Source organism: Calypte anna, chromosome 8 (genome assembly GCF_003957555.1).
Source record: "Calypte anna isolate BGI_N300 chromosome 8, bCalAnn1_v1.p, whole genome shotgun sequence".
NCBI classification, from domain to species: domain Eukaryota; kingdom Metazoa; phylum Chordata; class Aves; order Apodiformes; family Trochilidae; genus Calypte; species Calypte anna.
The window spans coordinates 26827665-26853409 of NC_044254.1; the positions used below are offsets into that span (position 1 = coordinate 26827665).

General features: G+C 45.0%; 1 protein-coding gene across 1 annotated transcript; it reads left to right on the forward strand.

Annotated features, from left to right (window-relative positions):
• The first annotated feature begins 6962 nt into the window (after nt 1-6962).
• C8A (complement C8 alpha chain) lies at nt 6963-25481 on the forward strand. The gene is made up of 11 exons (XM_008500390.2): nt 6963-7200; nt 9282-9378; nt 10326-10470; nt 11531-11675; nt 13628-13817; nt 15249-15449; nt 16704-16944; nt 19294-19422; nt 20010-20167; nt 22484-22706; nt 24825-25481. Exons 1-11 carry the CDS (start codon nt 7091-7093, stop codon nt 24974-24976), a joined length of 1791 nt encoding a protein of 596 aa, XP_008498612.1. The 5' UTR covers nt 6963-7090; the 3' UTR covers nt 24977-25481.
• Nucleotides 25482-25745: the final 264 nt, after the last annotated feature.

Here is a 25745-nt window from a genome sequence, read left to right on the forward strand (position 1 = left end):
GCGGGGAGAGCCTCACCTGGGCAGGGCTGAACCTGCCCAGCACCATCCTCATCCTGCCCAGCACCATCCTGCCCGGAGATGCTGCCTTCCCAGAACCTCCAGTTTCAACACCTCGGGAGGTTTTGGGCTCAAAAAAGGAAGAATTGGGTTTGCTTTGCTTCCTGAGGAGAACAACAGCACTTCTCTGTGGCCTGGATGAGCCTGGAGCACCCAAGTCTATGTGAAGCCCATCTATGTGATGTCCATCAGGTCTCTTCCCACACCAAAGGGAACAGGGGAGTCCCACCATGCAGGGCACTGATCCTTACCCCACCTCCTTCTGGGTGTCTTCCCCAAGCTGAGACCTTTGAGTGATTAAAACAGACATTTCCCCAGAGGAACTCTGTTGTTTTCCTAGGAACACAGAAGGGTTTGGGTTGGGAGGGACCTTAAAGACCATCAGGTTCCACTCCCCATGCCATGGGCAGAGACACCTCCTACTAAACCAAGGTTGCCCCAAGCTCCATCTTTTCTTCATCTCTGGATAGCAGAGCCCAGCAAACCCAGGTGTCCTTGCTGAAGCCCACACATATTCCCTGCTCAAGCAGCTCTTCCCAGGGGGAGCTGCCTCAGAGTTCTAAAGACAGACCAGTTAATTTAGGGCATACAAAAGAGTTTTCCTATAACTGGGTGTTCATGCCCTAGAGAAGCCCGAAAGGATTTGCCCAAACATGGAGCCCATGATGTTCCTGTCTCCCAGGAAAAGCAAAGCTGGTTAGCTTGGCAAGAGTTTAACTGAGAGCCCAGGACTTTCTTTTTCTCTCCTTAGATGATCAAATACTATTTCATCCTTCCCTGTGGGAGGGCTTCAGGTTTCCTTTTAAGCAGAGACATCTCTTAGATGGGATTTGGAGGCAGCTGCTGATGCGGCTTGGATGGGTCAGTACTCACCCATCACAGGCTGGTTCTGGTCCAAGGTAGCAGGACATGGCACCTCTCACTTATACCATTCCCAAAGAACTGGCTGGAAAAGAAATCCTGCAGCAGTAGCAGGCTTTGAGGTTAGGAAAGAGGGAGAAGTAAAATATATCTGTAATGGGTGGGATCTGGTGGCAAATTGTGTGTGCATGCTGGCCTGAAGATATCCCAGACTTTTTTGCCATCTATTTGAGGGCTGGGGCTTGATACCTGAAGTGTGGATGAACATTCCTGCCCTGTGCATGGGTGTCAGGGAAAGCCTTGCCCCAAACATCCCTACTTGAGAGTGGAGTTGATGCTCTCCCAGCCTAACCTGACCTTGCTTTCCAGAGGCAAGCTTGATGAGACCTGAAAAAAAAAACAATAAAGAAAAAAGGAGAAAAGGAGAAAAAAAAGAGTCATCAGAGGCATTCCTTGAAGCCCAAGTCTGGTTCCTCCCCACATGAAAGCTCTGCTGCTATGGAGTGGTCTTGGAGAAGAAAGAGGAATCCCACTGAGTTGGGAGTCAGCAGGGAAGTCCCCCCAAGGCAGAGCCAGAGTCACGATGGGCTGGAAATGAATGGGGGCTCTGTGTAGAGGTAGCTGAGGAGGATTTATGACCTGCCCAGGGGTATGAACCTGGCCCATGAATTAAAGAACTGTTGGAGAATCAGGAGGTTGTGACTTCAGAGTTGCAGTCCTGTGAGAAAGGACAGGGCAGAGTCCATTATATGTGCCCTTAAAAAAAATAAATAAAAAAAAATCAATTTTCTTTAAACTATGCATTTTCTGAGTGCTATCCCTGGCAGGACTCCTCTTGCCTTACCTCCCTTTAACAGCAGCCCCAGGGCTGCCATAGATCACACTGGGCTATAATTGCCTAGGGAGCATGGTATAGCCATGGGGATGTATAGATCAAACACTGCAGAAGGCTCCAGACCTTTCTGGGGAATACCTGATGATAAGGATCTGGCACTGTTGTACATAAGTTGCCCTTTAATGGGCCACATTTCCTTGGTTTTGGTTTTGTTTTTTTTTTTTTTTCAATGGTGCAATCAGTACCTCAGACATCAGCCCCAGTGCTGCAAGTACAGCACTCAGCAAAACTTATTTTCCCTGCATTATTCTCTTCAGCTTAATGACTGGTGGGGTTTGTCATATTTTAGAAGTCTTTTGGGTGTTTTTTGGATCTCACAGAGGTGTTACTACAGACCAGACACAACCACAGATCTGGGAAATATGTTTTATTCCTCATTTTTCAGCCTTGGAGAAAGGGAGAGAGCGTGACTGCTGAAGGCAAGAGAAGTTCTCAGACAACCCCCTCATCTTTGGGTGAGAAGATGGAGATTTGGGTGAGATTTGGGTGTTGCACATGACATAAATGGTGACAATGTTAGACATGAATGGCCTGGCAAGTTATTTTTCCTTGTCTCAGCTCCTGGCCCTGCACATGGGACAGCCCTGGGGGAAAGGAGATGGGGCACAGAGGAAGGGAAAGGGCTGCGATGTGGCAGGGTCCATACATCCAGAAAAAAAAAAAACCCAAAAACATAGAACCCAGTCAAAAACGTGCAAAAGCGAATAGCAGGGCACAAATTTGTGCTGTGGGGCAATTTCGGTGGAGTTTTTCTGCTTTATTCTGTCTCGGATGGGGCGAGCGCAGGTACCGCATCCCCCTTTCCAGCCCACGCCCCCTTCTTCTATCGGGCGGTCGTACCCTGGGAATCCAGCAGAGGGGGAGATAGGATCATTTCTTCCACCACCTCTTGTCCTTCCTGCATTACTGGCATCAACGAGGAGGAATTTCAGAAAACAATTTAAGTGCTGTTGATCCTGGCACTCCAAATCTAACACTTATTTTCACCGCCTAGGACAAAGTGTTGCTTAGAAGGAGCCCTTGGAGGTCCCCGGGTGGTTCCTTCAAAGTTTTAAGATCAGCCCCATGCAGAGGTTAAGAAAATGAACTGAAAGTACTTGCACTGTTTCAGCTTTTTTCTCTGTCTGTGCTCCCAGGTTGCCTTTGCAGCGTGGCCCTGGGCTCCCAGACACTTCTGTAGCAACAGGGACTGGGAAATTGGTTGTGTTAACAGAACCACAGAATCGTTTTGGTTGGAAGAGACCTTTTTGGTTGGAAGAGACCTTTTTGGTTGGAAGAGACCTTTAAGATCATCCAGTGCAATCACTCACCTAGCACTACGTCCAGCAGTTTCAGGATGTTTGTTCTGGTAGAAGGTATCTTATCCATTCAGTACTCATTCCAGAGCTCTGGACAACTTCTGGTCCTTGGATGGACACCTTTCTGCAGCCATTTCAGTGGCTTCAGTAACTGGGAAGTGTTCCCAATGCTCAGAAATGACCCAGAGCCTTGCTGGTCCTTACCAGGCACCATCTCCCTGTGAGCACTCAGCAGCTGAAGAATTTAAGCTGGGGATGAAGAAGAGCTGGACCTCAGGAACAGGGTCACCCCACTGAACTGGGGACAATAATCAGGGTGAGATCCTTCCTTCCTTCCTTCCTTCCTTCCTTCCTTCCTTCCTTCCTTCCTTCCTTCCTTCCTTCCTTCCTTCCTTCCTTCCTTCCTTCCTTCCTTCCTTCCTTCCTTCCTTCCTTCCTTCCTTCCTTCCTTCCTTCCTTCCTTCCTTCCTTCCTTCCTTCCTTCCTTCCTTCCTTCCTTCCTTCCTTCCTTCCTTCCTTCCTTCCTTCCTTCCTTCCTTCCTTCCTTCCTTCCTTCCTTCCTTCCTTCCTTCCTTCCTTCCTTCCTTCCTTCCTTCCTTCCTTCCTTCCTTCCTTCCTTCCTTCCTTCCTTCCTTCCTTCCCCTGAGCCCTGCAGTGCTTCTGGGAATGAGGCCTTCAATTCTGCAGAAACATCATCTGCAACAGAGCATCTGCTCAGCACCATACACAAAATCACAGTGTCTTACCTTTTTTAATGCTTCTCCTCATGTATTCTGTTTGCTAAACAACATAAAACCACCTTCTAAATCTCAACCCATCCTCTTCAAGGTATCTTTGCTGGGATTTTGAGCTGGAAGTTCAGAAATCAAAACCTTGGTAACCAGCAAAAGAGAAGTTATTTAACCAAAAACTCTCCATCACTCTCAGAGAGAATGAGCTGAGAAAGCCCACGTGTGCTGTGAGATGTGAGATGGTGAACTTTCCAAGGGCAGAACTCCAGTTGCTAGGCACCATTTCTTCATCTTGCCATATCTAACATCTCTATAACCCCTGTAAACTGCAAGAATCTCTATTTTTTTTTTCTTTTTTTTAACCCTACCTTACTCCTGGATGAAAGGCTGTTTGCTCTGTACTTTCTCCTGGGGAACAAGGAGAGAGCAAAGAGCACATGGCAGGATCAGTCACATCGACAGCAAGAAGCTTGAATACAACTTTGAGGGGTATAGCAAATAGCACAGAATAAAATAGAACAAGATTGTCACTAGATGCTCCCAATTTTCAAGCCAGGAACTAAATCCAGATGTACAGTGGAGCATGAGTAATGCATTTCAAACTATTAAAAGTTTAATATTGTCACAAAAAATGATGATTCTTTCAAGCAACTGCATCCCCTGGAGGGAAAACCAGGTGAATATACTAAAAAAAAATAAAAATAACAAACTAAATATAGAGAAAGTACAAATGCATCTTGCTGGACAACAACAAAGTTATGTTAGCTCTTGTAATTTCACTTCACCCTGGAGCTAGGCTTGTGTAGGCAGCCACGTAACCAACGTGCAGTTCAGTAATGATGGGGGCATTCTGCAGGCAGGAATTAAGTCCCTTTCTTCAAGGACATTTAAAGTGGAGACTTTTTAAAAGTTGAGCAAAGTCCTGTTTTCTATAAGAGAAGAAAAGTGAGTGCCCAAGTCTGTTTACACTGAGTTTCTCTGCTCCTGATTTTAGATACTTCTGAGCTGCGAATGAGGAGTTACTTCAAATGACAGGTTGGCAGGGAAGGCTTATTCAGCACTGAGGAAAAGAGCTTTGCAGTGGGAATGGTCCCAAAATGAGGATGCAAACCCTGATCCAGGGCTTTGCCAGCACCTCACCTGGATTTCCATGCTCCTGAAGAGCCCCAAAACTTGAGTCCATGGCTCAGCATCCCCAAGGCGACTGCATCGCTATGGGCTGCAAGCCGGAGGGGAGAGAGTTAATGCAGGCTTAGAGGCAAAGATCCAAGAGACATTTTAGACAAGTTCAAATCATAACATTCTAAATGGAACCATAGCTTTTATATGTATCTCTTTTGGAACACAACACCTTTGAGAGAGGTTCTTTAATTTCACCTCTAACGTGGAGAGCCTTGCTCGCTGCTTAAATCTCTCTCGCCTGCCTTCCCCCCCAGACAACCTCACCTATCAGGGAGAAATTGTTGTTGTGCCTGACTGCACAAACCAGCCCAGCCTTTTACCTGGGAGACTTGCCACAAATAACTTTCATTATATATATGGTGTGTTTTCTGATGCTATCAGAAAAGAAAAGATGCAACACTTCGCCAGCCATGCTGAGATGCTGAGGAGGCACTTGACTGTGCAAACCAGCCCTTTATATCAAAGGATGGCAGGAATCTGGAAGAAGGCAGAGTCAGCAGACACCCAGGAAGGGTCCCATCACTGGGACATTCATGTCCATCCCCACCAGACCTTTAAAAGCATTGCTAAAATCTGTTTATGCCATTGTGAATTCAGAGCAACAGGCAGAGAGGCTGTAATGAGTATCAGGGAGGTAACAACAGGGATCACCCTCAGGCCAGTTTCAATCCCCTGCTTTTATCCCAGGCAAGAGCAATTTAGGTTTAATAGCATATTAAAAAAATAATAAAAGTAAATAAATAATGAAATAAAACCCTTATTTGGGTTGTTCTTTTGTAGGTGAAGGAAGGAGAAAGACTTTCTGACCTCATGTGGAGTGCATTAGTAGGTAAGGGACTACATTAACAAGCTCTCGAAGGTCACAAACAGCCAGTTTTCATTTCATTTCACTACAGCGTTTACCCATGTGCTACATTTCTTCATGTTTAGCAAAGACAAGCCCCAGGGTCATTCTGAACCTTAATTATATTAAAACACCACGGTAAGAGGTCCTTTTGTTTTGGTAATTTACAATCCCAGCTATTGAAGTGAGCTTTGCAATTAATTTGGGAAATATACAAAGTGACACTTCTATCCCAGTCTTTTGTGGACAGAGGACAATTCACTGTCTGCTTAATAGCTGTAATAGTCCAAGACCAGATTTCCCTACAATAATTACACTTTCTCTTGAATTTATTGAGGTTCAAGCTTCCAGTTGTCTGCTGGGAACACTTCATTTATGCATAAAGCATCTCATCCCACTTATAAAGAAGAAAAGCAGGAAGATACAGACTCTTGTTTGAACAGAGAAGCCTCTATAGATCTCTCAGGTTTTTGTTTTTTTTTTTTTAAATAGTATCTAGTGAAATTATAGATTTCTTGGGCCTTTTTGTGCCTTCCCAGGAATGCTGTGGCAGAGAAATCTTCCAGGCTATATGCAAGCTTGAGGAAACAGTGGTGGGCATCTTGAACTATAGCATAACCAAGTCTTTCCAATGACCAACACAGAAAAACTGAATATTCTCATCTTGGGACTATTACCTTTATAACATCCAAGTGGCAACTCACACATCAGCTTTGGAGAGGGAACTCTGTCTTATAGGAATGGAAAGAACTGGTATTTCCTTGATGTAGCTGGAAAGTCTCTCTCAATACAATTGTACAATAATATTCAATTTACAATAATATTCCATTTTCTGTACTGGGAAGCTTTTCCCTGGTCCCCAACCAGAGACACCAAAATGAGAGTTAAGTCACTGTGGGATATGAGTCTCCTCCTCCTTCAAACAACAAGGCAAGGAACACATTGCTACAGCAGGACCTGATTGACTTCAACATGGGAACAGTTGTACAGTTTAATATATTCCCTTGCTAGAACACCCAGAATTTGCTTCCAAAGGGGCAAAGGCCTTTGGGATGTGTCCTGATTCTCTGTGATTTGATCTGTGCTGTCAATGATTTACCGCAGCGTTCCGGAGGCCGGAGGGCTCCCTGCATCTCCCAGCAGTGCTTGTCCTACAGCATCCTAAAGCCTAAAGCTTTGGTTTGCAACTGATCCACAGCAAACATTTACACATGGAAAAGCAATGTGGTGGCAGCTTTCTCCTCTGATTCTCTCTTTGTGCTCGCTGGCTTTAAGTGCACGTCAGGCTGTGGCTACGGCACACGGGGAGCTGGAGGTGTTGCCTTTCCAGAGGTAAGTCTGGCTGTCCCCCCCAAACTTCACATGGAGAAATTATGGGCAGGTTGGGCATCATCATTTTGGCCTGATTTGAGGTCATAGCCACACTGTGTTCTCTGTGAAAAAAATCAGATTTAAAAAAAAAAAAATAAATAAAAAATATTGTCCAATGCCCAAGCTTGGCATCCTAATTCCTTCTTATATGAACTGCTTGCACAGTGGTTTTTTTTCTTTGACAAGTGACTATTAAGCCTTCCTCAACTTCCTCACAAAAATAACCACACTAATTTTGGGCACTGGGAATGATTTCTCTATGTGGGGTGATTTACCAGTGAATGCTCCTCATATTCTTTTTCCTTATTATTGTTCCATATTTGACAATGTTAACCTGTAACAAGTACATATTTATAATGCAATTTTCAACCAGGCCAGATCCTCAGACTTCTATTTTTTTTTCCCCCTCTTTTCTCCCCCCTTTTTATTCCCCTGAACAATATTATTAACCTATATGAGTTTTACTTCAGGTTTGAAGGAAGGGAATAAACACAGTACCTTACACTAAAGCTATAGTGTTGTGATGAAAATGGCTGGAGTTTTGTTTTTTTTTTCTACACCTATTGATTTCAAACTTGTTCTAAAGGCAAATATGACTTAGAAAGCTCACAAAAGGTATCAGTGATAATTGGAAAGTGAAAACAAGGAGAAGGAGGAAAGGAAAAAAAAATGTTGTAGTGATACACTTAATTATGAAGGCTTATTCCAATAATCCCTTTTGAAAGCGAACAAAGACAAGATTTTTGATGTTTGATGAACTTATCAGACGAGGCAGAATAATTAAGAGCTAAACATAAAATCCAATGGAAGGTGAGCCAGCCCAGTACCTTGTGAAGTGCTGAAGGATCCAGCCCACAAATCCTCCTGTCAGAATGAAGAGGCATCAATCCATACGTGTCCTCCAGCTCCGTGGTTTTCCTGGGAACGTGGTGGCTTTTTATCTCCCGTGCTGCTCTGCATCCCTTGCTGAGATGTTGCAGCTCTCATTTAGCAATCTCTCTTCTTCAGCCCCTGCTGAATCCCCAGTGTGCTCCATACCTCTGTTAATTATCAGTGTTTCTCTTTGGACTGCAGTCTCATAAGTAAAACAGACTGCTCATTAGTTAATCACCAAAATAATAATATTTTTTTCTTGGCTTCACACAACCCCTCAGAATGCTTCAGAGGCTGTGGCAAACACAGAATTGTTCTGACAGGCCACAGATTGCTCCTCAAGACAAAGGAACTTGTTATACAAATAAAGATTGTAGGATTAGACACAGAGATCCTAACAATGGGGCTGGGAGGCAAGATAAGGGTTTTCTTGCTGTTGCATAATGATATCCCCTGCATGACCCAAAGGCCATAGCAATACACTACCCTTGCCATTTTCTGCTCTTATATTCATCCTATAGGTTTTCCCCTCTTCTCAGGATTTACAGATTTCCTCTTAGATACAGAAAACCAACAAATTCCCACAGTCAGTGTTGCTTTGGACTTCTCAGCACTGTTGGTGCAGCCATTCTCATCACTCCACAAAGCCCATGGGAGTCAGATCCTGATTTCACACTTGTCTGGAACAGTGCTGATGATGAGTTCACAATAAATAAGAAAAAAAAATTAAATAAGGAGATTTCAGAACTGGCCCAAGGTGATAAACATCACTACTCTGTGAGTTTGTGATGTGTTTCTGAAAAGAAAGCCAAAAAGAAAACCCTTTCCTTAAAATCTGTTGCTTCTTGACATTCCATTCCATTTACCTGGGTGTTTGGCTTCATATCTAATAATGCACATCTCTTTTATTGCCATCTGCCTGCTGGGAAGGGGGTAGCATCTCTTGGGAGAGCAGGAAACCCAAGAGAAAATCCTCAGGTGCAGGCCCTGAGCAGTTCTGATGATGAACACCTGGATGAGACATCTGGACCACCACAGCTTCCCTCCTCCAAACCAGGTGCCTGGTGGAAGAACACACACACACACACACACATAGAGATTATTTCTCCTCAACCCTCCTTAAAACAGAGCTTCAAAGACCTCAGCCCACTGTCTCTTCCCCTCCTTAGGAGAAGCAGCAGGGATGTTAATTCTCCAGCTCCTGTCAACTGTCAGCTGAGCCAGTGGTCAGCATGGACTGATTGCTTTCCTTGCCAAGAGAAAAAAGTAAGCCTCCACCATAATGTATTCATTTATCTTCAGATGTGTCTGTGATGAGGATGTACACACATTAATAATATATATTATACATATTCATCATTCTGAAGCATCCAGTAAACTCATCCAAGTATGATGGAGATGCTCCTGTGCTGGAGAGGCTCTTCCTTACCCCTGGTGTAAACTGGGGAATACTTTCCTTTCAAGCAGCAGACCAGCAAAATGCCAAATCAAGGCAAATGGTGGAAGAATCAGGCCAGAATATCTGCTTTCTTCCTTTTCTCTCTCAGATTTCATTAAGTACCCCCTGATTCTTAATGCAAATATTCCAATGAAAAGAAATTAAAAGCAGCCTTCATTCATCAGCTCCCGTTATCAATTTTTTATAACATTTCACATATGTCTTCACAATTCAATAATTTATTTTCAAATACTTGACATAATTTTGCTTTCTACTGGCTTTTTATCCCTGTTCTTATAATCTGTAAATTATTTTGCTCTTCTCTCTTTCCTCTTTTTGTTGTTTTTGGTTTTTTTTTTCCTCCCTTCCTAGTTTCAAGAGCAGCAATTCTCATTAATAATCCATCAGAAATGTGGCAGGATCAGTGCTGTAATTAGTGTCTGTCCATCTGAGCCTCTTCCATTCCAGGACAAAGCACGCTTAACTGGAAAAATTCCACATCATTTCCAAGGTATAAAATAGGGAAGAAACAGTAAAAACAGCCATTCCACCCCCTTCCAAATTCACTTGTGTGAACTCCGAGCAAATCTCCCGCGTTCCCACCTCCCTTCTGACTCTCCTCCATTTATCACAGGCAAAGCCTGGGGACTAGGCAGAAAAATAACAGCATAGGGAGAAGTGATAGTTGGAATTGCTTTATAGCCTGGGGAGGTGATGTCTCTGGGGGGGATCCACGTGAAGTGTTGGTGGTGTTTTTCTCTCCTCTGTGGTTCAGCATCGGTACCGGAGGCTGCTGCAGCCGGCGGGGTTTGCTGGGCAGAGATGTGCAGGGCACCTCTGGGATGAGCAAAGCTGTCGTGCTGAGACATCCTGCACCAGAACCTCCAGCTGTGGGAAGGACTTCCAGTGCCAGGAAACAGGTGAGTGAACTGGGCACCAAGTCCTGCCAAAGAGGTTGCAGTCCCGGCAATGATTTCAGTCTCCTGGCCAGCAATATGGCAAACCCGTGTGAGACAAAGGAGATTTCCCCATTAGTTTTGCCCCCCTCACTTTTAGAGAAATCTGTTCATGTTGTGCTTAAAAAAAAGAAAAGAAGGCTGCATGACAGAGAAAAGGTTAATTTTTTTAGTGGAACAAAGAGAGGAGAAATATTCTGCTCCAAGGGGTGTGCTGCACCCTCACACTCCCCACCACAGGCACCACTGCTCCCATAAACACCACTTTCTCCCCCTGCGAGAGACCCAGTTCAATCAATAATCCAACTAGCAATCTGTTGGGGTGATTTATTTATTTTTAGCCATCCCCAGCTCTGAGGAGTGGGATGTCATAAGGCTGTCTCAGAAAGTTTGACTAGCCTTGACAGATTTTTGGGTTTACAAACAGCTCTGAACTCCCATCTTGAGCATTTGATGAAAATCCTTATGGAGATTTAGAAGCATTGTGAGCAGCTCATCAGCTGGAGCAGTTCAGCATCTCTCTCTTGAGAGAAAGGTGTTGATTCCTGCCCTGAAGATCATGTCAAGTTTTTCTCCTCACCCCTCAAAAGCAAAAGCACTTCCAACACCCATCCTGCAAGCATCCATTCTTGGGCTATAATTATTGCAACAAACTTCCCCAAAGTTTGTAAAGAGAAGAGGAGCACTTTGACCAGATGGAGCTGACCTCCTGTATATCCCTTCCAAAAGCATGATCATAGATAATAACATCAGGCCAGTGATTTTACCTCTACTTCATTCCCATCCCATGGGAGCCTGAGGCTGCCTTGGGCTCCCGAGCTGTGGTCACTCCAGGTTGCAGAGGGAAAACCTCCCCCCAGGGAGTTGGGAAAAGCAAGCACCTGATGGAAAAGCACTGTGTTTAACCTGGGGTGGCTTCCTGAGGCCCTGAGATACGGGTGGAAAACAACAGAGTCAAAGCAAGCTGCCCAAAAAAGGTTTTCTGGAGGGAGGATCAGCTATTGTCTCTACCTGTGCACTTTAGGTCGCTGTATCAAACAGCATCTTGTGTGCAATGGAGAGCTGGACTGCAGAGATGGGTCTGATGAGGAGAACTGTGAGGATGAAGATATTGAAAGCTCTTGTGAACATCTCTCTCCAATCCCAGGAGCTGAAAAAGCAGCCCAAGGGTAAGCAATTTATCAATAACTGGTACTCATGTAATCAAAACAGCATTAAGGTTGGTTTGGTTTTTTTTTATATCGCTCTTCCTTAGTAAGAGCAGTGTTCCATGAATTCACAGGGCACTGTACAAAACCCAAAAAGAGCTACTTTCCCACCCCACCGTGGGGAACAAAGAGGAGGTTCACCCCAGCTTTGGTTTCAAAGTCTGTCTCAGATTTGCCACAGGACCTTGGTCTCTCTCCACCATTCTGTGTTTGTGAGTACTCTGTATACTCATGTAAAAATATGGCACCAAGTTCTTTGAGTCCAGTTATCTCAAAACTTTCTCCAGTGGCTAAAAGCAACATATTAAAGCTAACAGTAGACTTTGGAGATGCAGCATCCTGGTGGCTTTCATCTTTGAGGAGATTTAACTCCAGGATTTAGGACTTTGAGGCATGGATTCAAGGCAGAGATCCAGGGTCCATATGAACACATGCAGAGTAAACACACACATCCATGAAACAGTCTTACTGCATTCAGTTTCAAATTCTAGTTAGGTAATATTGGAAAAGAGGTCTCTAGAATGAGTTTAAAGACAAACTGCCTGTTGTGAAAACTTTTTGCTTTAAATTTGATGTTTTAACCAAGATACTTAGGCTAAAGGATGAGAATATAATCACCCCTTAGGTAACTTTCCCACCAGCTCCTACCAACACTCTCTGAGGTCCAGGAGACCAATCTCTCTGGCCCAGGGACCTAGTGCAACAAAAGTTTTTCAAGGACAGATATTAATTTTCACTGAGCACCCCATTTAATACTTCTCTCTGCTGTGTTTCTCTTGAAGAACACACAGAAGCAGCAGCACTGACTATCTCAGCCTTAAAGACCATTCCCTGGTGTGAGGAGCAGTGCTGCTGTCAAGTTTGAATAATGTTTTTATTTGGAGCCACAGAATTAGAGGGAACATTAAGTAACAAGTGGGTTTTCAGAGGGCAACAGCTGTGATGGAGGAGAGCAGGAAGAAAGAGGAGTAAGGAAATAATGAGAGACTTGGCAAAGCACAGGCTGAGTGTGAGCCTAGGGAGGGTGCTGACTGCCCTGAGAAATGGGACCATTATTAAAAGGAAGGAGGTGAGATAAAGACAGAAAACAATTACTGGGAATGCCAGAAAACACTCCGTGACAGTGGGATGCATGAGGCTCTGAGACACTTTTAGGGGGCCTGGAGGAATTCCCAGATGCCAGAACTTTCCTAACTACTCGCCAGGATGGGAAGGACTGGACAATTCAACTGATTTCTTTCATCTCTAGCATATGAATCATAGAATCATAGAATTAGCCGGGTTGGAAGGGACCTCAGAGATCATCTAGTCCAACCCTTGACCCACCGGAGCAGTTGCTAGACCATGGCACTGAGTGCCACATCCAGTCTTTTTTTAAATGTCTCCAGGGACGGAGAATCTACCACCTCACCGGGCAGTCCATTCCATAGCCTGATCACCCTCTCCGTGAAGAAATTCTTCCTAATATCTAACCTAAACCTCCCCTGGCACAACTTAAGACTGTGTCCTCTTGTCTTGTTGAAGGTCATCTGTGAAAAGAGTCCAGTTCCCACCTCGCTACAGCCTCCTTTCAGGTAGTTGTAGACAGCAATGAGGTCTCCCCTGAGCCTCCTCTTCTTCAGGCTGAACAGCCCCAGCTCTCTCAGCCTCTCCTCATAGGGCCTGTGCTCGAGTCCCTTCACCAGCCTGGTTGCCCTCCTTTGGACCTGTTCCAGGACCTCTATGATGGTTTGTCTCCTGTTAATTTGGGGAAGAAGACAGCAAGGAGAGCAGACCCAAACCTTATCTTTTAGGTCCTAACTCAACATCAGAGACAGATAACTTGTAGCGTCCAGGGGAACAGAACCAGTGACAGAGACAGGGAAATAAAACAGGAGCTATGGATAACTTCCTGAATGCTATTTCTTTCCAAGATACAATATCCTAACACAGGAAGAGAGGCTCCATGTATATGATCCTAAGTTTTTTGGAGGGCACTGTGAACAAGTCTACAACGGCGAGTGGCGGGAGCTGAAGTACGATGCTGCCTGTGAACGCCTCTCCTATGGAGATGATGAGAAGTACTTCAGAAAACCTTACAACTTCCACCTTTACCAGTTCCTAGTAAGTCAAAAGCAACGATTTCCCAGCCAAAAGCCCAGCTTCCTATAAAGGTATCATGTCCATTTTGTGTCACTTGCTATAGGTTGTCTGTCAAGGCACCCCTCTTGCCATCCCCAAGACAACGGGCAAGCCATGGTAGAAACTCTGTTTTATGGAACATCAAGGAGCTAACATGCTTTATCACCACTGCTTACTCTGCCCTAGTCAGAGCCAAGAGAAATGAGTTTTCTCCAAATTCTGCTGTTATTAAGCTGTGAGGCCTTCACAAGCCACTTGCCTCTCTAGGGATGAAGTTGGCCAGGTGTAAGGTGGGAACGATGCCACTAGTTCAAGCTTTGAAAGCATTTTAGGTCTGTGGCATGGCTACAAGGGATATAAATTCAAAATCTGACTGAGACAGAGATCCTGAAAGCCATCAACAGGTATCATACCACCAATACTCTGCGTGCTGCTATCTGATGTTGCAGAAGGAACCATGTAGGGCAGGGATCCAGCCTGGTTCTCTCACATCATAAGTGGGTGCTCTGGCCAAACTGTTGAACACTAATTGTGGTTTTTTTGTCATGAATTAATGAAATATACATTATCCCAGGGGAATACTACAGCCACTGGCTCAGTGTAACTGGCTGCCATTTCCTCCCAGCAGGCAGATCCCCCTGTGCCCATTAGACACCAGTTTGAACCCAGGCAGACCCACACACAGCCCACATTTTCTTCTCACCTTTATCTGCTGTTACCATGGGAAGGATATGGCACAATGGCCAGGCACCAAAGGACACTTGAGTATTCCACCCACCAGAGTCTAGGAAGTCCCTGACAATGGCATAAGATGTTTTTCTTCCAGTGTTGATAATTTAGCCAGCTTTGGATGGAGCTGGCAGTTGTCACAGCCCAGATTCAGCCAGGCTGCTCAATTCCACATGCCAGCAAAGCAGAGCTGTCAAGGCAAAGGTCACTTCTCCAAACACAGGCAAAACAATGTTTGTTTTCTACTGGAGCAAGTGGCTGGCTCACTGCTGTTGAGTTTTTTACCTAAATACTTTCATCCAGAAGCAGGCTGGAAAGAAAAAAAAAAATGACTCAGATTGTAAGGGTTTGGCAGAGCTCTAAGGAACTGAAGGATGGGTTTACAGTGGGAAGTGTCAAATCAGGCTTCTTTAGCAGCTCTGCCTGTAATGATACTTCTTGGAGTGGCTAAACATGAAGCTTTCCCTTGCTTGGAGATAGAAGAAGCAAAACTTGTGGCTTTATCCCCATTTCTCACCTCTTTCCAAATAAAATGGCACACGACCAAATCCTTCATTCCACTGAAGTCAGGATTGGTGCTGACTTCCCAGGCTTCAACAAAGCCACCATCAGCTCCTTAAAGAAATAGAGATTAAAAATGAAGGGAAGTACCTGAAAAATCCATGTCTGCTCCTTTCACTTCAGGCTCACGCTGATTCTGGATTTACTTTTGAGTTTTATGATGATTCAAAGGATCTGCTTGATGCCCTCAAAAGTGATAAATCCAAAACAACAGGCTTTACCATTGGGATTGGGCCAGCAAATTCAGATTTCCAGATCACCCTGGGCCTGACTTTATCAGGTGGCAAAGGATCCCTGAAGAATTTCACACAATATGCTACGAAGGTAAGGAAAAAAAAAAAAAAAAATCAGTGATGCATATGCTCCAGTCCTGTCATCTGCACGTCGCATGGTCTGGCTGTAACTTCTGGCAGTTTATTCTCTCAATTGCATTTTTTTTTTTTACACGTAGTAATTGTACCTTAATTTGTTCATGTAATTGCAAATGCCTGATCGTTAGCAATCCTCTTTGTTGTTCTTATTATGTTGCAGCAAACAGGGAGTGGGAATAAAATTGAATTATGCAGCACCACAACACATGTCTTCTCACCCCATCCTGCTTCCCGGTGACATTAAGCACATAAATAAATAAAAAAAATGCTTAAAATGATGAGGAGGGAGGAGGAAATACCAAGATGTTGATCAAAACCAATTGTCCTCAGGGAATAATCTCGGGTAGCAAATATATCTTGCTCAAATTAATACAAGCTGCTTTCTGATGGGGAAATATGCTACCTTTTTTATGGGAGGTTAAATACCATGCTGGAAAAAGAGTCCTCAATAACAGGGTGGATTTCTCACCATGGGTTTATATCATGGACTAACTTTGATGAGCTCTTCCCAATTTAAGAACAGGAATGCTGCTATTTCCCCTGCCCCATCTCCACTCCTCTTGTATCTGCTGTCAGAAAGCAATGAAGAAGAATTACTTTGGTGTTCTGAGTTGAATTGTCCTTAAAAGCTGTTGGGAAAAGGCACATTGTAGTTTTTGCTGTGCCCTTGTCTAGAACCACTGGGTGTTTGCAGCTCAGCAATGCTCAGTTATTGGAGGAATCATTTCAGAGGCTCTTCTGGATGTTCTGAAGTCTTCTACTGGGCAGTGGCCAAACTAGGAGAGAATTCATGAATCCAGTGGGATATCCAGGAAATCCTGACCCTGTCAGCACCTTTCTGGCTGGGGTATCCCAAGCAAAAGGGAATCAACAGTATGGAAAGGAAAGCAGTAAAAAGCAACAGCAGAAACAGAGGACTTAGAGGGGGGAGTCATGTGGAACCCAATTCTGATCCTATTTGCACATCAACAAAAAAACCCCCAGAACATCCAAACCCATGCTCTGCCCTCCACCTCATAAACTCTTAAAAAAAAAGAAATTATCAGCCATATAATTGAAACTTGGGCTTGTTTTTGTGCCTTCATTGTCAGGCTGAAATTCAGGCTTTCTTCTGCAAGCCTACAGACTAGAAATAACTTTTTTCTTCTTTTAAAACGCACTTTGAGTGGCACCTCTTATTTTTTTATTATTTTTTTTTTAACTGAAGGAGCTTGGGTTCATCCGAGTTGCCATGAAGGTGCAGACAGCCCGTTTCAAGATGAGAAGGGACAAGATTGTTTTGGATGAAGATGTCCTGCTCTCCTTGCAGGAGCTTCCAGACACCTACAACTACGGCATGTACGCCAAGTTCATCAATGACTACGGCACCCACTTCATCACATCTGGCACTATGGGAGGCACCTTTGAGTACATTCTTGTCATTAACAAGGAGGAAATGAGAAGAAAAGGTTAGAAATTGACAAGATGTTCTCTGTTCATCACTTTCTGCTCTAAACCAGGACCTGGGGAGGGTCCAGTCCACCAGGGAAATTCATCTGGCTATGGATGCTCCACACCACCAGCATCTCTCTGGGCTCTGTGAGGGCTCATTGGCACCTCTGTCCCACCACATGATAGATGGAAACTTGCCATCAGCCCCAGAACACACAGTAGTGGTGGGGTAGTTATTCACAAGATGTTTGCACTACTGGCCACAGAACAAGGGATAATGTCAGGAGAACCTGGGTGAGATTTGGAAGGAACCTGTGCATCTTTTTCTCCCTCTCTAAAGCACATGCCCAGGAAAAACAAGATCCCTATTCTGTGTCCTTAAATGAGAGACAGCTTGGGAGGTCTCTGAGCCTCCACACATATGCATGAGCTGGAATTTAGGCATGTAGGAAACCTGAATGTTGAAAATGAAGTTTTTTTCTGGGTTTAGATACCCAAGAACAACCCAAAACCCAGCAGTGCAAAGCTTTGCTGCCAGATCCACTTCTAGCTTTCAGGCTGCAGCAGTTTGTATGGATGTGGTCACGAGTGAAATAAATATCTATGTCAGAGCAAGGTCTCTTGTTGCTCTGGCATCAATATTTTTCATTACTTGTTTTAAAAATAGATTGTTATGGTTCTATTATTTAGCAGAAAACAGCATAATGTGTTCACCCATTACAAGAACATTTATGGGAGATGCATTATGCACCAAGTAAATTAGAAAGAGTCTTCATATATTCTGATTAATTCAAAATGCACCCGTAAATCTTATCACTCCAGCACATTTAACTAACACAAATTATATCATATATATAAATATCATTATATCATATATAAAAAAAACCCTCTCATGGTTCCCCCCGAAGTGCCAATATTTTCTGTGACCACCCTTTTGCACTGATAACCACTTTTCATTTATCAAGACCTGATCTTGCTGCAAATGGTATTGACAGCCCCTCACTGAACATCACTACTGACCAGGAGCCGTGGGGAATCAATTCATCAGGGTCTTCCTCAAGTGGAATCTTATGGCACTCCAGCACCCAGAGAAGCCATCACTCACCTTGCTTTGGGTGGGTGAACTTTACCCACTGTCTTTACAACTGTTGAGCACAAGTAACTGAATGCTGCACGTTTCATTTTCCTCCAGGGCCCAGTTTTGCAGTGGGATGGCATTTCCCCACCCCCCCAAAATCTTCAGCTCTCCCCAGTTTGAACCTGGGATGTGTAGCCCTTTTCTCAGGATGCTGAGCATCAATCTTGGTTGGGACCAAGCTGACAAGAAGATCCATGCCCATGCCCCAGTGAGCTTCTCCTCCAGGGTGTGCTGAAGGGAACAAAACCAGAGCAATGGGTGTTTTAGCAGTATTTTAAACTGGAGCAAGACAAGACACTGGTCCTAGGGCTGGGCTGAGGCAGCTCAGCAGAAAAAACAGTGGGTTCAATCTTTAAGCCAGGATGCACAAATCCCAGTGACCCCCGTGGGGTCCCTTTCAGCACTGGGGTATTGATCACCAGGCTGCTTTGTAAACCATTTTAAGGCCCTCTGACAAACAGAGCAATATAAAAGTTACTTTTTACTCACAGTTCCCATATTTATGGCACTCAATGGATTATTTTTTTTTTTTTTAACACTGAAGTGTGTACACAAAACCAGGCTGTATGAAATATGCCCACTGCTTACCTTGGTGAAACCACCTCCTCTGCTCCTTTCTCCCCTCTGCAGTCACTTTTTGGGTCTCCAGCTCTGTACATCCATGATGTGCATGGTGGTGCAGGCAGCAAGGCTGTAGCAGATTTCATCAAACAAACCTGCAAGCTGCTTCTGAAGATGCTGCTTAAGCCATGGGTACCTGGGCAAGATCCTCAACTTGGGAAAATTAGCAAGGATCCATCAGTTTCAGCTGCTATTCCCAGATCTACCCTAAGTTATGAGTTAGGCTGTGAAAAAAAAACAAATAAAAAATACCCAAACCCAACCCAACAGAAAAAGAGTTTGATTTTTAAATACACCAAACAAGAGGGAATGGGTCTGAAGGCATTTATTAACATTTGACTTTTTTCTAATAGTTTTTAAGGAAACAAGTTTACATTGAAGACATTCACCTTTTCACTTATGATGTGATAAACCTCACACACCCTAATAAAATATTGGCTTTTCTACTGCAAGACTGGCCAGAATATCTCTTGACTTTGAAACACAAGACATGCAAATAACCATTTTCTTCATTGATAGGAAAATAAACAGAACCCAAACCAAGCAGGAAAACAAACCTCCCTCAGAACAAGTCACTGATTTTACTGATTTTCTTCCTGTTTTGCAGACATCAGTGCTGAAGAGATAAGCAGCTGTTTTGGCCTCTCCATTGGGCTTTCAGTCAGTGAGAGTTTTCTGAATTTGGGAACCTCTGTGTCATTCTCTCAGTGTGAAAAGAAAGGATTTCTGAAAACAGGTATGGTACAGGCTGCTATGGCAGCTGCCATCCCTTGGGTGATGAGATTCAAGTCGGGTCACATAAAGGTACCAAGAAGGGAGAGCTGGTGCCATCCCCAGCCATGGCTCAGGCAGGGTTGGGGGTGACTTTAGGTCCAGGTCTCCAGAAGTAGTGATGGGTGTTAAAAGAATAGGAATTAAGGAATTAATCCAGCAGCAATATCTGGGTTAGAAAAAGGTGTAAATAAGAGCAGTGGGGTGGCTGGAAGGCTGCAGTCCCTACAGGCACAGCATGGGGGAAGGGGCAATAGGGCAACTACTGAAAGAACTCAAAGCTGATTATAAAAAGTGCTCAAAAGTGAGGAAGCCCCAGATTTGTAAATCACTTACAGACAGCATGGCTGCTAACTAGGAACAGAAGCTGGGGGCCTTGCAGGATCCTCAGGTCTTAGAGCTCAGCAGCCTGGGACAAGGTGTGAGGGCTGCCATCAATTGCAGCATCCCTGATATCGCCTTCCCCAGTTGCTCTCCCCTCCCTTAAGCAGTTTCAAGTCTCTGGGTGGCAACAGCACCTACCTAACAGGGGGGTGTCCTTCACCTTTTCAGATGCTGAGAGCCACAGTGCTGTTGTGGAAGACATCATTTCCCAGATTAGAGGTGGAGATACCAGCTTCAGCACTGGGCTCCTGAACAGTTGGGATGGCAAGATGTCCCGGCACTGGGGAAGGTCATTAAAATATAATCCTGCTGTTATTGATTTTGAGGTAAGGCTTTTCTGCAGCTGAAGAAACTCTGCCACTTGAAGGAATGAAAGGGTAGTGGAGCAGATCATTTTGTATTTTTATTGTGATCCCCATCACAGAACAAGATTAAATGTAACGGGCCAGTGAGCTGGTAACCTCTTATTCATTTCACAATGGGGAGTACATCTCCCACTGACTGCATCCACAGGGAGACAGACAAGGAGCTTAATGCTGGATTAGTGCAGAGTTAAGTTTTTGATGTGTCCCCAAACAGCTTCCCAATGAATGGCTCTCCATGGCTGCATTCAGTCATCCCCATTATTCTCCTTGAGGCTGCCTGCCCTCCTCTACGAGCAGGGGACTTGCCAGGGGCTGGGGACAGAGATTTGTGCCCCCAGCAAAGACCCCCCCTTGTTTTTCACCTGCCTCAGAGCCACAGTAGATTCTATGCCCAAGCTCTGCAGACCATGGGGAGTAATGCTATGGGGAATTCCAGGAGTTTTTGGAGCACAGGGCTCCTGACTGCTTTCTTAGGTGGGTCCTGTCTCTCCTTGGCCATAAAAAGTCATCCAGTTTCTCCTCCCTTTATTTTATTGGATACCCCATACAATCCAATGGAATAATCACTGAAGCATCCTACAGGTTTTCAGAGATGGGTGCAAGTAGAGGGGATAGAAAGGAAGGGAGAATCCAGGGCCAGGGATCAGAGTTCTGAGGAGGTGGTGGCCACAAGTACCACATCTACCTGGGGATGCTGTGGTGGCCACAAGTACCACATCTACCTGGGGATGCTCTGATGGCTGCTCTGCTCCAGGGGCACAGCCAGGGCTGTGGAAGGACCTTGGCTGCAGCAATGCTGCTGTTCCCATCCCTCTCAGCTTCATTTGAAAGCCACTCCTGGCTCTGAATGAGGAGAAGATAAAGGAAAGTGGATTCAGGAACCATCTGCAAGGGATGAGGGAATCTGCAGACCCTCCTGGGCAGCACCCTCTAGCAAGAGAAATCCCTGATAAATTAGAAGCACTTCCAGATCCTGCTGAACATATGCTGTAGGTTATTGACCTTTTTGCACAAGTTCCCATCATCAATTTGGGGCAAAATCTACTGCAATTTTCCAGTAAGCCATGCTTTGACCTCTTTGTTGGCTGCTTTGGAGCTCAACAATCTCTGTGCAACCAGAGCTGCTGATAAGAGCTCATGTCCACTTCAGCAGCTCTTATCAGCAGCTCCCTCTTGTTTGTTGAACCACCTTGTGCAAATTTATCTAAGAGCTCTTCCCAAAGCTCAGCTGATCCCCCCCACAAACTGCTCTCACAGAGCTTTCTGCAATGAGATGACGTCCAGTTCTCTTCTGCTTTCCAACCATTTTCTCTTTCCACTTTCCAACCATTCCCAGCCAGGACGTGCAGCATCCCCACAGAAGCATGGCTGGACAAATATAAATATTATAACTATATATTATATAAGTCTTGGGATTTTAGCTTTGATATGCAGTTGACTTTTTGTTACTGGTGAAACCAGAAGGACTGAGATTTTTTGGGGGAACCATTTTCTAAACACAGTTGGGTTCCTAAAGCACCTCCACGAGCCACTGGAAGGGTTTCAGGAGGCTGAATGCCACAACCAGTGCAAAAGCCTCCAGCCCTTCAGCTCATCCCCTCATTTTTATAAAACAGGTTCAACAGAGAAGGGGAATTATAATTACAGTTGCCCACCTGAGTTATTTCTTATAACCTGAGTTATAAGAATTGTGGTTTGCTACTGGAAATAACAGGAGCGTTTTATGTTCTTTATGCTGTAGGTAGTGCAGTATTTTCTTCCTGCATCAAAGGGCAAAACCTAGGTAGTTAAAATTCTCTAGTTGACCTGATGGTTCCCAATCTGGTTACCATTAGCAGAAGGCTTGCACTGAGTTCTGAATTTTGCCACTCGTTGTCCAGAGCTCCTACTAAAACATTTTTGTTCAAAAAAGCCCAGAGTACCCATAAATCTCTGAAACTGTGAAAAAAATAAGAAATCAGCTCAAAAAATGGGCTTACTGGGGTGTTTTAATTCATCATGTGAAGCCAGCCTGAAACCCCAACACAGTTCAGAAAAGCCAATCCCACACAAACCTCTACAGTGAGGAAGATTTTGGAGCAGTGGATTCTCACTGGAGCCCACCAGTCGTGGCGATGCCTTCGCACGACGTTCCTGGAGCTGTCAAAGAAGACAAATAAGTTTCTCCTCAGTCCTTGAGTCTCTCCAGCAATGTCTCAGCTCTCTACCCAACTGGCAGCACCTCAGCTGATGCCCAGCTGAAAGTATCTCCATGCTCTCCATCCCCACCCTACTCAGTTGCAGCCCATCCATGAAATTCTCCGCAGAAGTGACCTTGGTGGCGTGGAAACCAAACGGGCAAACCTGCAACAAGCTTTGGATGAATACCTCCTGGAATTCAATGCCTGTCGCTGCCAAGCCTGCCAGAACAATGGGGAACCCATCCTGGTGGGAGATATCTGTTCCTGCCAGTGTCCATCAGGCTATGGAGGCCCTGCCTGCGAGCAGACCAAGCGCCAAGGTGAGACCCCGATGGGCACCTCTAGGGGAGGGCAAAAGGCAGCAAAGGGAGAGGGGGCAATGGTTTAAATGAGGGGAAATTTAACTTAGAGATGAGCAGATATAGACTGGATGCTAGGAAAAAGTTCTTTACCATAAGGTGAGGGGAACAATGACACAGGTTGACAGGGAGGTGGTTGAAGCCTCATCCTTGGAGATGTTCAAGATGACACTGGACGAAGCTCTGAACAACCTGATCTAGGTGAGGGTTTCCCTGTTTGCTGCAGGTGGGTTGGACTGGGTGACCTCTAGAGGTCCTTTCCAACCCAAATTATTCTATGAATCTATGACAGAGGTTTTCCCTCTACATGGTTCATCACCCACGATGGCTCTTTGCACCCATGCATCACTCATCCCTCGTGGCTGTTGCTGCTACATTATCTTAAGCAGCCCTGCAAGGGAATTAAATTAAGAGCTCAGGTGATTATTATAAATAAATTAGTGGAAATGAGGGTGTGTTTAATAGCTGGAGATTTACTGATGTGTGGCAAAAAAGCTGAGCTGGAGCCCAGCAATAGCCCACAGGCAAAACCCAGCTGGCAGCCAAGGGAGTGGGCTCTGCCTGGCTGCCATGCTCAAGGGATGCAGCTCATTAGGGGCTGATCTAAAAAGAAAAAATGTGTTTTTCTAAACTGTCAGGATTTATTTTTTCTTCATTATTATATATATTATCCTAAAAAATTAAATGGGTGGCCAAAAAAGCCAACCTTAGAACCTGCTCTTTGGTTTCAAAAAATGTCACAGTTTTTTTGGGATATTTTTGTCCTGACTTTTGACAGCAAGAAAAAAATAAAAAACCCAGACCTTAGCACTTGAAGCTGGCAGAAAAAAATCCATCTTCAGAGCAGTTCCACCAGGCAGAGCTCCAGGTCTTCACCCATGTGCTGACAACTGGGGTCTCAGCATTGGGAAAACACAGCTGTGATGAGATAGGGAGTAAGAGCTGAGTAGAAAGTTTAGGAAGCTGGGCTGAAAGCATTGCTTCAGTGGCTCAAAAGTGGACTTTAAAAAAATAATCTCAGGACTCTGTGAGTTGTCTCCAAATCCAAGGAATCTACCTTAGATGAGGAGCAGGGAAAGCTCAGGACCTGGCTCAAAGCATCCCATCAAACTACCCATCCCCAGTGCTCCTTGCTTTTAGCAGTAGTGTGAGAGCACTTCCAGCTCATGGGGAACAAAAGAAATTTTTAGTTTTAAAACCTATTTAAGACCAAACCCAGATTTTTATTTTATTTTTTTTAAAAAAGAACAGTGCTACAGCAGATGGGAAACCCAGGTTTTCAGCATCACTAAGAGCCCACACATCCATTTGTGCTGTCTGGATTAATAAAGTGCCCAAGCCAGGCATGAAGAGCAGTTGAGTAAATAAAAAATGACAGTAAATGACAGGCATCAAGCACTCCCATCATTCAGGAGCACACCATAATCCATAGTATTGAACGCTCCTGATGACTCAGTCTGTATTGAAATGAAAAAAGCCTTGAAATGACCCATCTCCAAAGGCATGGGTAGGTTTTTTTGAAACAGCTCCATGACATTAGGAGGGTTTTGTCCCTCTGGTTTGGTCAGAAATGGGAACATCAGTGCAGGGAGAGCTGTCAGCTGCCCTTTGGACAAGAAAAGCCAAACTGCAGCATTTCAGACAAGCAGAGGAGAAAATGAAACAGGAATTGTCTGAAAAGGGTGATGCTGCATCAGCTCATCTGGCTGCAAATCACCTTGATCTCAAAAGCCACCTGTGTGCTGGGTACAGCTGGGATGGACCAGGGAGTTCTGCCTGCCCCCAGAGCCAAAATTCCCAAAGTGGTGCTGGCATTCATGGAATCACTCAGGTTGGCAAATACCTTTCAGATCACCAAGTGTTAACCCAACACTGCCATGGCCACCACTAAACCCTCAGCACCACATCTTTAAAAGCCCTCCAGGGATGGTGACTCCACCACTGCCCCGGGACGATGGTGCCAGCACAACTCAGTCTCCCTCCCCTTCTTCTGCCCACTGTGGTATTCAGCACTTCAGTCCTGAATACTTCCATTTTTCCTGTTTAATTAATTTTTTTTATTTTTTAAATGATCTACAGGTGGTGAGATTGATGGGCACTGGAGCTGCTGGGCAGAGTGGGGTCCCTGCCAGTCGGGCAGGGCGCTGCGCAGCCGGCAATGCAACAACCCAGCCCCACAGCGTGGTGGGAAGCCCTGTGCTGGGAGGGACCAGCAGAGCAAAGCCTGCTGAGAAACCCCCCCATGGCACCACTCCCCACACCCCAGAGCAGTTTGGAAGCTACACTGGATGAGAAATACCCCAGGCACAGTCCTGCAGTGGAATTAGGCTGGGGAGAAATCATCGCCAAGCATCGCGTTCTTATATGGATGGAGAGAGCAGTTTGGAAGCACCTAACAACCCAAAAAAACCCCACCCCTAAACCAGACCAATTCATCCAGCTGACTGAAGGCACCCCTGTCCCCTCACCCTGACACCACCAGGAGTGATGGAAGCCACCCTGACACCACCAGGAGTGATGGAAGCCACCCTGACACCACCAGAAGTGATGGAGGAGACAGCGGAGAACCCCCAGAGGGGCTGAGTGGCCCTGGGGCTAAAATGTGTCATGAAATAAAGTCACTAAAACTGCTCATGTAAGTGAGCTTGACTTGCTGAAGTGTTTATATTTGCCTCTGGAAACCACATTAAAAGCTCACGATCCTTTTATTTTTATTAAAGTAAGTCCAACACCTTGGCCAGGGCTGGATTTCATAGAATCCTGGGATGGTTTGGGTTGGAAGGGACCTTAAAGATCTTCAAGTTCCAGCCCCCCTGCATGGGCAGGGACACCTCCCACCAGCCCAGGTTGCTCAAGGCCCATCCAACCTGGCCTTAAACACTGCCAGGGAGTGGGCAGCCCCAACTTCCTTGGGCTGTTCCAGTGTCTCATCACCCCCAAAAGAAAGAATTTTTTCCTAATGTCTAACCCAGATCTCCCCTCTTCAAGTTTGAAGCCATT

What these genes read in the sequence shown, in the direction of transcription:
- C8A (XM_008500390.2), top strand. Translation starts at nt 7,091, where the DNA reads ATGTGGTGGCAGCTTTCTCCTCTGATTCTCTCTTTGTGCTCGCTGGCT. An exon ending in CTTCCAGTGCCAGGAAACAG is followed by an intron (nt 10,471 to 11,530) that starts GTGAGTGAACTG and finishes TGTGCACTTTAG; the next exon opens with GTCGCTGTATCAAACAGCAT. An exon ending in TCCACCTTTACCAGTTCCTA is followed by an intron (nt 13,818 to 15,248) that starts GTAAGTCAAAAG and finishes CTTTCACTTCAG; the next exon opens with GCTCACGCTGATTCTGGATT.